Source organism: Engystomops pustulosus, chromosome 4, assembly GCF_040894005.1.
Source record: "Engystomops pustulosus chromosome 4, aEngPut4.maternal, whole genome shotgun sequence".
In the NCBI taxonomy this organism is placed as follows: Eukaryota; Metazoa; Chordata; class Amphibia; order Anura; family Leptodactylidae; genus Engystomops; species Engystomops pustulosus.
In genome coordinates, this window is record NC_092414.1 from 21,816,244 (window position 1) to 21,834,884 (window position 18,641).

The following is an 18,641-nucleotide window of genomic DNA, read 5'->3' on the forward strand; positions in this document are numbered from 1 at the left end:
TAACTAACAAAAAGTTGGTCCTGTAATAGCTATTTTTCAAAGAGGAGGTGCATTAAAAAACGGGTATCAAGGTGGGGGACCTATAAAAACCGAGTATTTAAAGGAGGTTCCACAATAGCCGAGGATCAAAAAAGTGGTCATATAACAACAGAATTTAAAAAGGAGGTCCTTTCATGATCATAAGTTAAAAAGGAGACTCCACAATAAGTATCAAAAAATAAGTCTTATAATAACCGAGTATCAATTAGTATCAAGCAGCCAACTATCAGAAAGAAGGTCCATGATAACCAAGTATCTAAGAGGTGGTCCTATAGTAGCTAAGTATCATAAAGGTGGTCCTATAATGACCAAGTATCAAAAGGGAGCGGAATAGAAAGAGACTTGTAGCCATTGATGCTCCACTAGGGGATTTGCAATGCAAATAAGTTTTCCACGATTGGTTAAGGAAAAAATTGCCTCTTTAGATACCTTGTAAGGCAGCTCCCTTAACATCAAGCATGACCTTCAGGAAGTCTAATGACATGATGTGGGATTAAAGCCAAACCAGTATATCTATTCCAGAAGGGACAGATTCCTAACTGTAGACAGCACTGTTTCGATGTGGCTGCAACTCTTCAGTACAGTGTAGGAAGCTGGTAGAAAATGTATTTTGTTATTTCCCAGAATCCTCTAGTGGCTGTAAGTCTCCACACACCTACAAGGACGCCTTTATTTGCAAAGGAGAGCTCTTACATCCCGACCCTAGTCAAAAGCCTCTAATTCAGCTAAACCAGTTTCCTACACTGTACTGACGAGTTGCAACAATATTGAAACACTGTTATGTACAGCTGGAAGGAGTGTGCATGGAGGTTGAAGTGCCCTTGCTTGTGCCTGTGCCAGTGGGTGCAGTGAGCCGATATAGATTTGCCAGGGTATTTAGCTATAAGTTCAGGACAGCTCTATCTCCTCTTGCATCAAAGTTGGCACATGTTAAAAAATATGCAAATGAGCCTCAGGGGGTCCTTTCTAAGTCAAACAAACCCCTTCTGGCTCCTTCTTCTGCTAATTATGCACGCCTCCCCATTATATGGAGCCAGGAGGCAATTCCGTGACTTAGACAGGACAGGGTGTTACCAAAGCCCCTCTGTGCTGCAGATTCACAGGCTGTTACACTGTTTGGTTTTTGGATTTTGTATTTTCTGCACATTTTTGCTCTATACTTTGCATTTCTTTTTTGTACACCAGTGATTAATTTTAGAAATGTTCTACATGGAAGTCCCAGTTATAAAAACTTGGTTGCAGTTTTTGTGCAACTTTTTATTCGGCCTTAGACTTAAACAAAAGTTCAGGGTCAGAATAAGACTGCTATGGGCCCTGGGCTGTATGACTATTATAGTCCCTACAAGTCTAGAAGTCACCTCCTACATATGGTACTAGCTGAAGTGCCCTTGTTGGTGCCGGTGGGTCCAGTGAGCCGATATAGATTTGCCAGGGTATTTAGCTATAAGTTCACAAAAGCTCTACCTCCTCATACATCGAAGATGTCTGTCTCTATCCGTGATTGATGGGCGATTGGCGCACCGTCCCCCCTTCCAAAAATAAATAAATGTAAAAACATTGCAGCCTCCGGTTGCTTAGCAATAATTTGTGGTGGAAAAAGTGCCGAAAATATTTTCAGAGGAAACAAATGACCTGGTTTCTATTTTGACGGATTGACAGCGGTGTCAGGTTTCGCACCTTTTTCTGCTGTTTTCTTAAAAATTAGGTGCGAAAGCAAAATATCAAAGGTCATGTATGAACAGAGAGGCCAAACCATTATACTCTGCTAGAAAATATTATAGTGTGAACTGAACCAAAAACAACCCCCATTAGTAGTTGGTGGTTTGGGTGGTAGTCTGGGACCCTAGTCTTTTTTGGGGGCCCATGGCCACCTAAAGCACCCACCATATTTTATATTGAGAAGGACCTTCACCCATGAAATCCTTGAACAGCTCTCAATACACATGTACACAAGAGCCATATCAGGACCTTTGAAGGTCCTCCAATAGTCCTGAAACCAAAGATTGAAAGCAGCCAGGAGGGACACATCCTCCATTCCCCAAGAAGCTGATGCTAGTACCATATGTAGGAGGTGAGTTTCAGACTTGTAGGGGCCATAATATTCGTACATCCGAGGGCCCATGGCAGTCTTATTCCACCCCTGAACTTTTGTTTAAGTCTAAGGCCGAATAAAAAGTTGAACAAAAACTGCAACCAAGTTTTTATAAATGGGACTCCCATGAAGAATATTTCTAAAATTAATCACTGGTGAACAAAAAAAGTGTAAGAATTGCAAAGTATAGAGCAAAAATTTGCATAAAACCTGCACAGAAAATACAAAATCCAACAACCAAACAGTGTAACAGCCTGTGAATCTGCAGCACAGAGGGGCTTTGGTAACACCCTGTCCTGTCTAAGTCACAGAATTGCCTTCTGGCCCCATCTAATGTTACTGGTGTAGATAACCTACCAGCTGTGAGTGCATGGAGAGGGTTCACGGGCTGAGGCCTCTTCATGCAAGGTGGGTATTTGCTGCATATTGCTGCACCGGTGTTAACGCCTTGATTGCCACAGGCCATGACAGCCTCAGGGCTTTATAAGAACCAAGGTTCTTATTCATTGTAATAGATCACATGTAAAATCCCCTTATACTGCCATACTGTAGTATGGCAGTATATGGTAGAATCCATCAGACAATCTAGGGTTAAAGTACCCTAGGGTAAATAAACAGTAAAAATCATAAACACATTAGGTATCGCCGCGTCCCAAAATGTCCGAGCAATCAAAATATAATAACAGTTATTCCCGACAATGAACCCCATAACTTAAAAGAGCGCCCAAAAGTGCAAAACGACACTTTTTTTGCGATTTTGCAACATATAAAAAAATGTGAAAATAGAAAAGTGATCGAAAGGTTGTACAGTCTCCAAAAATGTAGCCAAGAAAACATCAGGTCATCCCGCAAAAAGTGACACCTCGCACAAATGCGTACACCCAAAGTTTCCAAAATGAAAAAAAGAAAATGCATTACAACACAATAAAACCTGTATCAAGTTAATATCCCTGTGATCGTACCCACCCAAAGAATAATGGAGATGTGTCATTTGGGGAGCCCTAAAAACCAAGCCCGCAAGAAGTGGTGCAAATGCGTTTTATCACCAATTTCAATCCATTTGGAATCTTTTCCCCGCTTTCCAGTACACGGGACGGAATTTAAAGTACCGTCACTACGAAGTGCAATTTGGCACGCAAAAAACAAGCCCTCACATGAAAAAACAAGCCCTCACATGAAAAAAACAAAGCCCTCACATGAAAAAACAAGCCCTCACATGAAAAAACAAAGCCCTCACATGAAAAAACAAGCCCTCACATGAAAAAAACAAAGCCCTCACATGAAAAAACAAGCCCTCACATGAAAAAACAAAGCCCTCACATGAAAAAACAAAGCCCTCACATGAAAAAACAAGCCCCCACACAGCTCTTTACATGGAAAAACAAAAAAGTAATACATTTTTGATACTGGGGAGTGAAAAATGGAAACGCAAATACGAATATGGGGTCTTGAAAGTACAATTTGCCCCACAGATAAGAAGCCTTTACATGTAGATGGTAAAAAAGACATGGCTTTTGGAAGACGGGAAGTGAAAAACGGAAGTTTAAAGGGATGTTCCTAAAGGGATGTAGCTATAGGAAAAAGCCCTCCGATTCTGCGCAGCCCCGTCCGTCCCAATGTTGTATTCCAGGGATAATAGATACACGGCCACCTGCCAGTAATATGGAGAGTGCGGAGTGAAGAGAAGCCTCAGTTCTCCGGTGACTTTGAGAAACGGAGACAATTGGTCGCCACGGTGAAAAAAAATAAAAAAGAGAAAAATCGATGTATCTCCTGACAATTCCCATGTGGGGGGTGAAGCGCAGGCCCTCTCCCTTCAAAGGCATTGATTTTCATTACAGCTCCGTACACACTGTTACTTTCATCGCGGTCTCCTTTGACGGAAGGCGTCCGGTGGGTTTATTAAAGGCAGAGCATTGAATAGACACAAGACCCCGCTGGAGGCTCGAGCAGGTGACATCCTGGAATACGGACCCCCCCGGGGGGGTTCTGTTATTCCTCTCAAAAGATTCATTCAGACAAATGATCTTGATGAGTCCTTGTGCATTAAAGATGGAGCCGTGCGCTCAGAAGACGCTTGGGGATTTTTTTTATTCGTTTTTTTTTTTCTTTTCTTTCGCTCTTAGTATTTTTCAACAATGGCTGTGAAATTTTTCGGTCGAGATGAGAGGGTGACGGGGGAATGAGAAGATTTTATACGATTAGTGGTAAAAACCATATATAGAGATAGATACTTTTTTTTACCTTTTAAAGGGGAACCTGGAAAAGAGTGTTTTTCAGTGTTTTTCACAGACAGGATGTGATAGAGCCATAGGTCAGGGCCCGGTTTTAGACAAAGTGGGGCCCTGGGCAAAACTAAAATTGAACCCCCCGAAATAGCGTGAGAGCATGAAAAGAGATACTCGGCCCAAACGTTACAGTCAGGGCCGTCTCCAGGTTTCAATAGGCACCTGGACGACAGAGCCTCAGTAGGCCCCTTTGCAGTGAACTCACATGGCGGCTAAAACAAAAACAGAATCCTGTTCCCTAAAATTTTCCCTTCCCTTTTATCATCCCAAACAGCCCCTTCATGGTTATTTTATATACACCCCCTTCATGGTTATTGTAACCCCCCCACCCCCATGGATTCCTTATGTACAGGCATATGTGGGCCCCCCAGCAGCTCTGGGCCCCGGCAGATGCCCCGGTTACATCTTGGAATAAAATCCACAGCTAATTTCACCTGATACCCAGACTGGAGTTCTGCTATTTTTTTCTAGATACAGTATATAGATAGATGTTAGATGCATTATAGATAGATAGATAGATAGATAGATAGATACATACATACACAGCCCCTACATCCCTGATCCCCTGCTATATTCATCCCACTGAATTCACAGACAAATCTTTAAAAAGCGCCCACACCGTGATCAGAAAAAGATGACAATATTACTATATGACTAACACTACACTTACTGACGCGGTCTCGCACACTAGTAGTCAGTCGGTGACACAGACATTGGTAGCATCTAGTACCTTACAGGATATGATCTGCTGTATCAGGAAGAGGACTTCATTAACACTTCTCCCGGCCGTGATTTCTCACTGCTAAATTCGAAGCCAGACGTCTCTAGCTACGTCCAGCACATTTCCACACTGTGCCCCTAAAAATTACCACAGTCACTTACAGTATAATGTCACCTGGATAACATTGCATACATACAGGAACCCCTAATTATTATTATTATAAATACATTGAGTTTTGAAAGCAAGTGCAAACACATACTGCAAAACAAATCACCAGAGTTATTTATATAGGTAACAACGTGCTTTGTGTTTTAACATTCATAATAAGGATTAACAATGTAAAACATGTATCTACTAATATAATACCTTAGCGTTTACTGATGTGTTTTAAATGCATCATATGTCCACAGCCACAATAGTCTTTATGCAGTGCCCACCCACAGTCTATATATCACCCCCATGGTCTATATACAGCCCCACTGCCTCTCACAGTCTATATACAGTTCCCCACTTCCACAGTCAATATACAGCCCCCCCCCCCCCCCCATAATTCTATACAATCTGAATGTGGAACCTGTCTGTTCCCACACCAATGTTCTCTCTCTTCTCTTGTATGTGCAGGGAAGTGGGCGGTATGTGATGACATCATCACACGCCGCCTGGGACCTCCACACTGTACAGAGCAGGGCAGAAAGATAGGTCTTGTCTGCACTGCTCTGCGTATCAATGGCACCTGTGTCTTGACATAGGTGCTATTGATATATGTATGGAGATCCCTACTTCAGGTGAGGGATTTGGGTGGCTGCCAGAGTCACCCACCTAAATGGCCAATGGCTGGAAGCCCTGGGCAATTGCCGTTTTGTTGGCCCTGGTCACAGTATAATCTGCTCAGCTGCTCTATAACATGCTGCCTGCAGATAAGACACTATGTAAATTCTGCTCAGCTCCTTCTGATCTATAACATGCTGCCTGCAGATAGGACACTATGTGCAATCTGCTCAGCTCCTCCTGCTCTATAACATGCTGCCTGCAGATAGGACACTATGTGCAATCTGCTCAGCTCCTCCTGCTCTATAACATGCTACCTGCAGATAGGCCACTATGTACAATCTGCTCAGCTTCTCCTGCTCTATAACATGCTACCTGCAGATAGGACACTACATACAATCTGCTCAGCTTCTCCTTCTCTATACCATGCTGTCTGCAGATAGGACACTACGTACAATCTGCTCAGCTTCTCCTGCTCTATAACATGCTGCCTGCAGATAGGACACTATGTACAATCTGCTCAGCTCCTCCATGCTATCTGCAGATAGGACACTATGTACAATCTGCTCAGCTCCCTCTGCTCTATAACATGCTACCTGCAGATAGGACACTATGTGCAATCTTCTCAGCTCCTCCTGCTCTATCACATGCTGCCTGCAGATAGGACACTATGTGCAATCTGCTCAGATCCTCCTGCTCTATAAGATGCTACCTACAGATAGGACACTATGGGGGTCATTTACTAAGGGCCCGATTCGCGTTTTCCCGACGTGTTACCCGAATATTTCCAATTTGCGCCAATTTCCCCCGAATTGCCCCCGGGATTTTGGCGCACGCGATCAGATTTTGGCGCATCGGTGTCGGCGTGCACACGACAGAAATCGTGGGGCGTGGCCAAACGAAAACCCGACGGATTCGGAAAAACCGCCGCATTTAAAAAAAGAAAAGTGTCGCAAGACTTGCACTTACCTTCACTAGGAATAGGCCGGTGTACTTGAGTGCGTTCCGATGCTCTTCAGTGCCGCAGCGCCACCTGGTGGACGTCGGAGGAACTACCTTAGTAAATCCTGGCCGGACCCGAATCCACCGCAGAGAAGGCGCCGCTGGATCGCGAATGGACCGGGTAAGTAAATTTGCCCCTATGTATAATCTGCTCAGCTCCTCCATGCTATCTGCAGATAGGACACTAAGTACAATCTGCTTAGCTCCTCCTGCTCTATAACATGCTGCCTGCAGATAGAACACTATGTGCAATCTGCTCGGCTCCTCCTGCTCTATAACATGCTGCCTGCAGATAGGACACTCTGTGCAATCTGCTCAGCTCCTTCTGCTCTATAACATGCTGCCTGCAGATAGGACACTATGTACAATCTCCTCAGCTCCTTCTGCTCTATAACATGCTGCCTGCAGATAGGACACTATGTACAATCTGCTCAGCTCCTCCTGCTCTATAACATGCTGCCTGCAGATAGGACACTATGTACAATCTGCTCAGTTCCACCTATGGTATAACATGCTACCTGCAGATAGGACACTATGTATAATCTGCTCAGCTCCTCCATGCTATCTGCAGATAGGACACTACGTACAATCTGCTCAGCTCCTCCTGCTCTATAACATGCTGTCTTTAGATAGGAAGCTATGTACAATCTGTTCAGCAAATCCTGCTGTATAACATGCTACCTGCAGATAGTACACTATGTACAATCTGCTCATCTCCCTCCGCTCTGTGACTGGTTGGTGAAAGCAAGGATGTAAAACTGGAATATGTGTTAACAATAGTTATGATATAAAGGGTACAGATGAGACACATCTACAGATTATTAAACTATACATGTTAAACTTTATCATAACTTTCATTCTTCCGTGGGACCGGGCAATGATTTAACTTACCTATCCTATATGTATGACCTGATGGATGGAGATGGATATATTCCAGGAGTCTTACTACCAGAGCCGAATTAAAGTTGGTGGAGGCCACTGGACACAAAATTTACTCTGAATGTAGCCCAGACAGTGGTACACATTATTATTCTAAATTATCATTAATATGATAAACTTTCTCCTAATTTCAAGCCTAGTTGTAGGCCTGGCTGGCACAGTGGCAGTGGTGTTAGCCTAGCTCCTGGGACATGGCAGTGACAGTAATACTGACTACAAGTCGTAGTTGTCAGGCCAGTCCCATGCACCACTGCTTCCCTGAGAGTTTGGGTGGGGGGAAGGTGGGCTAAGTGATCTGTGAGGAGGTAAACCTAACACTGATTGTTTTGGACTTGGCTGGCAATCAGTTCACCCAACCAGTGTTAGGACATAGTTGGGGGGGGGGCACCCTTATGAGTAAAGTGGTGGGGGCCCAGGGGTGCGCGTCCCTGCTGACAACAACTTTTTCTCATTTAAATAAACCTGCAGGCTTGAAGAGGACCTTGCACCACCGTGACTAATCCCATGTCTTTTCATACATTAATAGGCATTGACATTGTTTCTCTGATTCTGGAATCTTCTCTATAGCCCTCTCCATTCCTGAGTAATCAATATCATTATTTCTGAATCTCTACTGTCATATGGGCGGAACTACACTGTCTGCCCCTGTCAAGGACCAGTAGATGGCTTAATTAGCATACTTACAGTACCCATTGTGATAATAGAGCTATCTACTGTCAGGTGGGTGGTCTTGGGTTGTAGCTCCGCCTATCTGACTATAAAGCTCTAGAAAAAATTTTACATCCAACTACCCTAGAATCACATCAGAATGGATGCAAAGTCTTGGAGTTGGTGAAAGTTCAAGTTTCAAGGGTTTGTCCTAAGTTTATAAGTTCTGATCGGTAACACTCTTACTGCTGGGGCCTTTACTGATCACGAGAACGTGACCCCCAGTGATCTGGAGAACGGGGATCCTGTTCTCACTTAAGCTGAGCATATCTAATATATAAAGCTGAGTGTATGTGTGCGTGTATGTATGTATATATGGGTGTATGTAGGCTAAAGGAATCTGTACCGTCACATGTACAATCACCAAATTTTGCACAGCCGCTTTCTGTGACTCAGGAAACATCATACACTAGGTTTTGAGTTGAAATTTTCACAGTCAAGTACTGAGAGACTGTCAGGTACAGAGAGAGACAGTGAGAGACAGTCAGGTACAGAGAGACAGTCAGGTACAGAGAGACAGTAAAGTACAGAGAGACAGAGTAAGAGACAAAGACAGTCATAGACAGTCAGACAGAGAGACAGTCAGACACAGAGCCTGTACAGAGAGAAAGTACAGAGACAGTCACAGACAGAGAGAAAGTCAGAAACACTGAATGTCATAGACTAAGACAGTCAGACACAGGGACAGCAAGAGACAGTCAGGTACAGAGAGTCAGAGAGACATTCAGGTACGGAGAGATAGGTACAGAGAGACAGTAATAGAAGGAGACAGACAATCATAGACAAAGACAGTCAGAGAGTCAGAGACACAGATAGTCAGAGAGACAGTCAGAGGCAGAGGGAAAGTCAGAGACACAGATAGTCAGAGAGACAGTCAGGTACAGAGAGACAGGTACAGAGAGACAGTCAGAGACACCGCCAACGACAAAAAGTCATATACAAAGACAGTCATAGACAGACAGAAGGAGTCAGAAAGAGACAGTCAGAAAAAGAGAGAGATGCATATAAAATATTTTTCGTTAACCCATTTTATTTTGTTATAGCTATAAGCAATTATTTAATATCCCGGGCAATGCCGGGAGCTACAGCTAGTAACTTATAAACTTCAGACAAACCTTTCAAATAAGCTTTCCAGTACCTATCCATATGTCATAGTATCTCTGTTGTTACAATGTATTTTATATTATTATTCCCTTATTCCTCCCACTTTTCCAAAAATATCCATGTAAGTTAATTGGCTTTTTATTAAAATAGAATATGTGGCTGTATATTCGAGAAAAATTAGACTGTGTCCCTCCGGGGAGATGTGCCAAGGAGAGCGAATATATTCCAACCACAATCCCTGCAGAATATTAGACACTGTATAAATTACATTCACTGAAGCTCGGGGTAGGGACTGATGCTCGTGACCGTATGTTTTTATACTCATACTGATACTGATTTAAAGGGAACGTGTCTCCAGATTTTACTCCATTAAACTACCAGCCCCTCAGGTGATTAAATGTCCTTTCTAGAGTTCCCTTTTTTATGCGAAATCTCTCTTGTTTACCTATAAAAGTTGAAAATGAACAATCACATTTTGCCTCAGATGAATCAAGTTTAGAGGCTGCAGCTGGAATGTCACTTCAGACGCTCCTATTTTTGGTTCTATAGCACCTAGAAAATTTTTTGGGTGTCATTTAAAAGATAAGAATCTAATCTTTCAGATCACAGGATTGTGGTTCTGTGATCTGTAGAACCAGAGAGAAAGGCAGCTATACAAATCATATTTCCAACTATGTATTTAATTACCTGTATTTCTGGTTCTGTAAATCACAGAACCACAAGCCTGATGGGATTTTAAAGACGAGATTCTTATCTTTGATATAACACGAACACCATATTTCTAGTTGCTACAGAACCAAATATAGGGGCATTTGAAGTGATGATCCCCCGCAGCTTGACTCATATCAGCCAGAACTTTATTGGCAAAGTAGACTTAAAATGATTCATTTTTTTTAGGTTTGGGACTGTTGGAACTGTCAGGTGATTGGGTTTGTTTGGTCTCACCCAATGAATAATTTTTAGGTTCACTTTCAATCAATCCCTTAAAAAAAAGACTCTAGTAGCCTCCAGGAAAGATTGTCCTCTACTTGGGGCTCATTATGGTTTCAGATCCAGGATTCATTAAGGATGATCCTTAACCAGTCCACCATAAGGACCACCTAATCCACCCATTATTCACTGTAAATGTGTGTAATATATATATATATATATATTTTAGGGTAGGGTGGGGATTATGTATTCATGTTTCACTAATAAAACTGAGACGAAGGGTTATCGTAAGACAAAATTTTACCAAAATTTTCTCTATTCTCAGAAATCCACAGAACAAATGAAGAAAGTTCCGACGATTATTCTGTCCGTTTCTTACAAAGGAGTGAAGTTTATGGACGCTGCTAATAAGGTGCGTAGAATCCTTCTTTTTGGGATGCAAGTATTCATGGTTTGATACGTTTGATGTTTTAATGCTTGGCTTTCTCAAGTGGTATGAATTGAGGGGTGCAGAGAGTGTGGTCACAGAGGGACCCTTAGGGAGCCCATAAATTGTCTCTTTCCCACATGAGGAGAACAGAACCATAAATAATAAATTAAAGTCAGTGGGTCCGGCACATGAATATGCACTGGGAACCAGTACATTCATTATGTGCCTAAGCAGGTACTACCAGAGACTGATATAACAACTGTCGCCTTCTATCTATAGTTGCTGCTATCGGGTCTGGTGTTAAAAAGAAAGATACCTCATTGATCAGCTGATCGTTACGGATCTAGCTGCTGAGACTCTTGACTTGCTCATTTCCACTGCAGTGACCACTACAGGGGGAATGTGGTATTACATTTTGACCACTGAAATGAATAACTAACTATCCCTCCTCGCTGTGGCTTTATAGAGAGGATGGAGGACGTCCTATATGACACCTATTTACCCTTTAAGGGATTGTGGAAATAGTATTGGCCATACTCTCTGCAATGTATAATCCGCCTGTGTTGCGCCAGTAATATTATTCATTATGAGGTAAATGCATTATGATAATATCCTCCGATACGTTTCATTAAATCTGAAAACACTGCAGCCGAGCCTCGCGCACACAGGGAATATGAGATCATTTGTCATTGCGTAAATGCTTCAATGAGCCACTCAAGGTGAGGGAGCGTCACACGGAGCCGGTCACAGGCGGCATACAAATTCTCATACACATCATAGCGCACCAGAACCTGCAAGAGCTGGCGGTGAGTCACGGAAATATTCCCTCCCGGGACACAAAATCAGGGGAATATTCCAACATCCTGATGACATTTATCGTGATCGTAGAAAACGAGGCCTAGCGTCAAGACGATACAACACAAGTCCTGTGCCTGTAGCAGAGGATGAATTATGATCAGATATTTCAGATTTTATTTTGTACAACTCAAATTTTTCTTTTCCTGGGTGCGACACTCGTCCATGATCATACAATAGCAGACTCAAACCATAGAACCATTGGGGCACATTTACTTACCCGGTCCTGTCAGGATGCCCGCAGTGCGTTGTCTGATGAGGATGAAGTCCGGCGCGATTCACTAAGATCGTGCGCCCGAGATCCTGCATGTGCCGCTTCCCCGTTCAGGTCCGCCGGAGTTCACCTTCTTCCCGATGCATGTGAGTGCATTGTCTTGCGACACAATTTGAATTTTAAATCCCGCACTTAGCCCGAATTAGTCGGGTTGTCCGACGGCCACGCCCCCTGATTTGTGTCGCATGAAAGTCGGCGCAATTGCGCCAAAGTCCGGTCACATGCAATTAAAAACCCTTGTTAACTGCGATGCAAATACGGAAATAGTCGGGAAACCCGACGGAAATACGCCGTTTGGACCCTTAAATGTAAATGTGCCCCATTGTTTCTTGAAAAAGAAAATCCAGCTTTTTCTCCTGTTCCTGGTCAAGCACTTCAGTAAGGGATTTTGAAGAAATTTTGAAAACCCTGTGGGACCCCGGACAGGGGCAGCAAAAAAATAAGATAATACCAGTGTTCCAGTTCCAATTTCTCACATCAATCCGGGTTCTTCTGGTTTTCAGCCTTGTGCTTGGCCAAAAGTTCCATCTGTTCAAAGCCCCCAAATAAGCCAATAATTGACCTCCCCAGACCATGGAACGTCACTAATTCTGAAGAGAGGACGTCACTTCCTTTATTGTCTTTGAGAAGAAGTAGTTCACTCATTGTCGAAATGGGCCACTTGACCCCCAGAATTTTGAGTTAGTTCATCATTACTATTTCCTCAGTTGAAATAAGAGGGGGTTCTTTGCCATGTTCTCTCTACTCAATAAGTTCAACCAAGTACCCCAAGGTCCCCCTTGCTTTCATTGATGTCTTCTTTGGTTACACAGCTTAAACTGGACAAGCAAGTTTTTGTGAGATTGTTCAATGATCTATAAGGTTCTGGTGGTAACCCATCGACTTCATCCCATTGAAGTAAACATGTATATTGGGAGGTTGAGGGAGTTAGCCCAGCTATAGCCCAATCTTCCATAGGTGTTGAGAGTCTCACAATTCTCCTACTTTTGGATCCCAGTTCCAAGCCTTCTTGTTCTTGAAAGACCATGCTGTGGTTTGGTTGGGTGACCACCTGAGAAGAGGGAAACCTCTCTCAGCCCATAAAGAGTATGAGTAACCTAATTGTACCCATTACTCACATGTTTCCTTGGAGGGAGGCCATCCATCAAACTTATTCTACATGGTTAACCACAGTGTTGAGAGTTTGTAGCACCCAACGAAGTAGGAGTGGTCAAGCCACCCGAAGGACACGTCACAACCCTACACAATATGATAATCTTGTATGGATATGTTCTATGTGTCATTTCACATTAGGATTTGGAATAATATAAATTCGGCAATGACGTTTTTTTCCTTCATTTTCCCCAGACGATCATCGCAGAGCATGAAATCCGCAATATATCGTGTGCTGCCCAGGATCCTGAAGACCTCTCTACCTTTGCATATATCACAAAAGACTTGAAATCTAACCTCCATTATTGTCATGTTTTCACAGCTTTTGATGTGGTTAGTTCTGTTGTATTAATAATTCAGGTGTTTTATATATGGATATATATATATATATATATATATATATATATATATATATATGTATATGATACTAAGTTACTCAACAATATTTGGTGGGTTTAAGGTAATTTGTGTAGAATCCCACTGCATTATCTTAAAGGAAATCTACCACCTGGTTAAAGGATTGTAAACCAAGCACACTAACATGCAGGTGTGCCCCCCCTCTGGCAGGTCTGCTCTTCTTTTAGCCTCTTATGTCCTTGTTTTTACAAAAAAAAAAGCCTTTATAAATTATGCAAATGACCCTGAGGGGCTCTGGGCTCGATAACTGTTAATTGAGCATAAAGACCCTCCGATCTTTTTTTGTAAAAAAAAGGCATACGGAGCTAAAATAAAGGTAGATCCTTTCAGAGGGGACATACACTTGCATGTCCGTGTGCTTGGTTTACCATCCTGGTTGTAGATTTCCTTTTAAAGGGAACCTACCACCATAAATCTACTATAAAGGTAGATCGGGTGGTAGGTGGATCAATAGGACGTGAGGATAGCCCTTTTAAGGGCTAATCCTCACGTCCCCTCACTGTTTCGATAACTTTTATTATCTCTATATGTAAATTTTGTTATGTGCAAAACAGCAGGCCCGCAGGTTCGTCGGATGAGGACGTGCAGCTACGAGGAGCTGCGTGTCGAAGATGTGGGTAGGAGGGGTAAAGAGGCTACTGGGGCGTGGAGTAGCCGCACCGTGTAACCTGAGCCGCATAACAAAATTTACATATATAGATAATAAAACAGTGCGGGGACGTGAGGATTAGCCCTTAAGGGGGCTATCCTCACGTCCTATTGATCCACCTATCACCCGATCTAGCTTTATAGGTAGATTCGTGGTGGTAGGTTCCCTTTAAGGGATATACCAGCAAACCAAGGATGGCCAAGGGTGTCTACAGTTCTCAGCTCTTTTTCTTAACTATCGCTATAGACTTCAAGTCTCCAGAACTTCAGCATAGCAAAGGACATAGCTTGGGATCCCAGAATTTGTGTTGTCTAGTGGTTGAACTGTGTTACTGCATCTCAACTTCAATTCATTTATATGTAAGCTGATCTGCAGTTTTTTTGGCACAGGTTTTATGAGGTTCAGCTGATTTGTTTGGGTCCCCACCATTCTAACCTGTTCCTGAATTGTGATATATTATTATTGGACTCCTGGGAGAGACAGTAAGAGTCCTGATTACCCCACCCACAAAGTAGCAGTGACATCTTTCTACATCCAATCATTGTGCGTGGGTGGGATTAATCATGAATCTCACAAAAGTCCAAAAGCCGAGTAGAGTTTCAACCCAGACCTATAAAAAATGTTGACATGAATTTTTTTTTACGAATAGGTAATTTTTATGTATTTGTCTTTTTACCGTAATTTTCATTTTGTGTCTCCTTAGAATTTAGCATATGAGATCATCCTGACATTAGGACAGGCATTTGAAGTTGCTTATCAGCTAGCACTACAGGCCAGAAAAGGTGGACATTCCTCAACACTTCCAGAGAGCTTCGATAGCAAGCCCACCAAACCTATCCCAAAACCTAGAGTCAGCATTCGAAAGGCAACGGTAAGCATCTGGGTCGATGAGCTTTCAAAAAATAATGGTCTAAGTAGACAAAGGAGGCCAAGCTGTGAATGTGTTTGCCAAAATATCCATAAATAAAGGTTGTACTTGTTTTAGACTGAAGATGTCATGGCAGACGTGTTCTGTTCACCGTTGGTCCTCATGGGTTTCCTTCACCATATTTGACGGTGACTAACGAAACCTATCCATTTTGACTCCACCTTACGGACTACTCCACCGATTCTGTGGAAGCTGGGATTTTCTCACGAGCCCCCACCGTTCCCAATTAATCATAGGCAATATTTTAGGATCTCTACTGACAGATGGGCTCCAGCCCAGGAGCTTAAAGCACTGAGCTTAATTAGCATATTAGGTTCTGAAACTACCCCCAAACTATACTAAATAGGCTTTCTACTGTCAGATGGGTGGTTGCAGGCTGGATCAGACAAATTGACTCCACCTACTGTATCTGACAGCAGATAGCTGACAATATGGACAACAATTGCTTGAGAAAATTGGGGGCTACATAAATCATTGCAACAGAATCAGTGGAATCACTGGAACAGAATGGTGGTTAGAGGTCTTCTAACTTTCCCTGGTCAACCCGCCCACATGCCAAGCATCATTGCTCATATTGATCTTATTTTGTCTATAAATGTGATAGCATCTAATATTATTCATTGAGGATGTGAATTCTTGATAATCGAATTGGCTGTAGTTAGATTGGGATCTTAAGTTTCTTTGTGTGCTGCAACCTCAACCACATTTAGATACTGACCTCCGTATTAGGATATCTAGCTCATACTCATTAGATTACTTCATGAGTGGAAGGTGCACTAATGAAGCAGTTGGAGAAGATAGTCAGAAGAACATTAAGATTGGGAAAATCCATAGTTAAAAGCATTGTCAGAACTTTTGAGTAGGACAACAGGAACAGATGTTCATCCTTTGTGCATGGCAGGGGCAATATCTAGGAATAAGGTCAAAGTTAGTCTTAATCAGGAGTCTGAACCAGTATTACAAGAACAAAGACCAGACAATTGTTTGAGCCTCGATCTAAAAGAAAAGTGTTCTTTTTTGAAGACGAGGTCCATAGCAGGATCCTCGGATTGACGTTAGGAGAAGGTTGTCACAGTCAGTCAACACTGGAGCCAGTTGAGGTTAGTAGCATAGCTCTTACTGCAGCTGTCTTCTGAAGACCTTCTCATCTGGCTCTATGAGTCTTCAGCATGTAGGGAAACACTAGTTGAGGTCCAACCATTTAGTAGACCAGTAGGTTGACTATGCCAAAGGCCTCAATTATATAGTAAAGGCCTCAATTTTCCATATTTTTCAACAATGGAGCCAGGTATGGTTGGCAGCATAGCTCTTACTTCTGTTGTCTTCTGAAGACCTTCACATCTAGCTCTATGAGTCTTTGGCATATAGGGAAACACTAGTTGAGGTCCAACCGTTTAGTAGACCACTAGCTTGACTATGGCAAAGTTCTCAGTTTTATGGTAAAGGCTTCAATTCCATATTTTTCAACATTGGAGCCAGGTGAGGTTAATAGCATAGCTCTTACTGTTGCTGTCTTCTGAAGACCTTCTCATCTGGCTCTTTGAGTCTTCAGCGTATAGGGAAACACTAGTTGAGGTCCAACTGTTTAGTAGACCACTAGGTTGACTATGGCAAAGCCCTCAGTTTTATGGTAAAGGCCTCAATGGAGCCAGTTGAGGTTAGTAGCATAACTCTTACTGTTGCTGTCTTCTGAAGAGCTTCTCATCCGGTTCTATGAGTCTTCACCCTATAGGGAAACATTATATGATGCCCTACTGGTGAGGTTAGTAGCATAACTCTTACTGTTGCTGTCTTCTGAAGAGCTTCTCATCCGGTTCTATGAGTCTTCACCCTATAGGGAAACATTATATGATGCCCTACTGGTGAGGTTAGTAGCATAACCCTTACTGCTGCTGTCTTCTGAAGAGCTTCTCATTGGGTTCTATGAGTCTTCACCATCTAGGTAAACACTATATGAAGCCCTACCATTTAGTAGACCACTAGGTTGACTATGGATAAAGGCCTCAATTATATAGTAAAGGCCTCAAGTTTCCATATGTTTCAACAATAGAGCCAGATGTGGTTGGTAGCATAGCTCTTACTGCTGCTGTCTTCTGAAGACCTTCTCATCTGGCTCTATGAGTCTTCAGTGTATAGGGAAACACTAGTTGAGGTCCAACTGTTTAGTAGACCACTAGGTTGACTATGGCAAAGGCCTCAATTCCATATTTTTCAACACTGGAGCCAGGTAAGGTTAGTAGCATAGCTCTTACTGCTGTAGTCTTCTGAAGAGCTTCCCATCAGGTTCTATGAGTCTTCACCATCTAGGGCAGGGGTCAGGAACCTTTATGGCCGAGAGAGCCATGATCGCCACATATTTTAAAATGTTATTCTGTAAGAGCCATACAATATGCACATGCCCCCCCCCCCCCCCACAGGTACCCCTGCAATCTACGTCTCGGATCGCAGGCACCGCTGTGCCTCTCTCTGTGGCAGCGCCCCTTTCCGAGTTCACTCACCTCTCCACGTTCCTGCTCCCATCCCGGCTGGCCAGTGCGCGTGCGCTGGCACTCGTGGATTTAAAGGGCCAGTGCGCCGCTGATTGCCGCTACGCACTTACCGGGTTCCTATAAAGACTGGCGGCTCCCAGCATTCCCCGACGGCTCTAAGTGCTTCATGCGGAAGCTTGCCACAGTGTTTCCTTCCCAAGTGTTGACCTACCGTTGTGACCCTGGACCTATTCCTGATTCTGCTCCTTTGCTGCCAGCCCTGACTTCTTGCTCCGCCCCCACCCTTGCATCATTGCCTGTTCATGACCACGAGTGATGAGTGCCTAGTGATCCTGTACCTCAACATTGGCAGCCACAGTGGACAAGTCGCGCCTGTGGAACGACCTGGTAGTACCACCCTTCAGAAAGACCATCCTGTTTTACGGCCGGCTCTGGTGAAGACCGGGTGCCACTTAGATTCCGGTCCCAGGTGTCTGCTTACATCATAGTCTGCGGTGGTCCAGGGGGTTCACAAATCCGGACACCCACCACATGTCTCCCAGTAGATAGGTAGTCCCTGCACATGACCCCCGGTGCATAGGTAGCTACAGCTCATGCCCCCAGTATATACGTAGCCACAGCACATAACCCCAGTAGGTAGGTAGCCACAGCACATACTCCCAGTATATAGGTAGCCACAGCACATGCCCCCCAGTATATAGGTAGCCACAGCACATGCCTCCTAGTAGATAGGTAGTCAAAGCACATACTCCCATTAGATAGGTAGCCCCAGTACATACCCCCAGTAGATGGGTAGCCACAGCACATGCCTCAGTAGATAGGTAGCCACAGCACATGCCCCCTGTAGATAGGTAGC

General features: G+C 43.4%; 1 protein-coding gene across 6 annotated transcripts in view; it reads left to right on the plus strand.

The window, feature by feature from the left end:
* The window catches only part of ANKS1B (ankyrin repeat and sterile alpha motif domain containing 1B), an 84,586-nt gene that overhangs the window by 64,416 nt on the left and 1,529 nt on the right, over positions 1 to 18,641 (plus strand). For all 6 annotated transcript variants that reach the window (XM_072145465.1, XM_072145461.1, XM_072145460.1 and 3 more), the window contains 3 exons: positions 10,917 to 11,003; positions 13,498 to 13,635; positions 15,072 to 15,239. In XM_072145465.1, the coding sequence (XP_072001566.1) occupies positions 10,917 to 11,003; positions 13,498 to 13,635; positions 15,072 to 15,239 (393 nt within the window). The remainder of the gene's footprint in view (positions 1 to 10,916; positions 11,004 to 13,497; positions 13,636 to 15,071; positions 15,240 to 18,641) is intronic.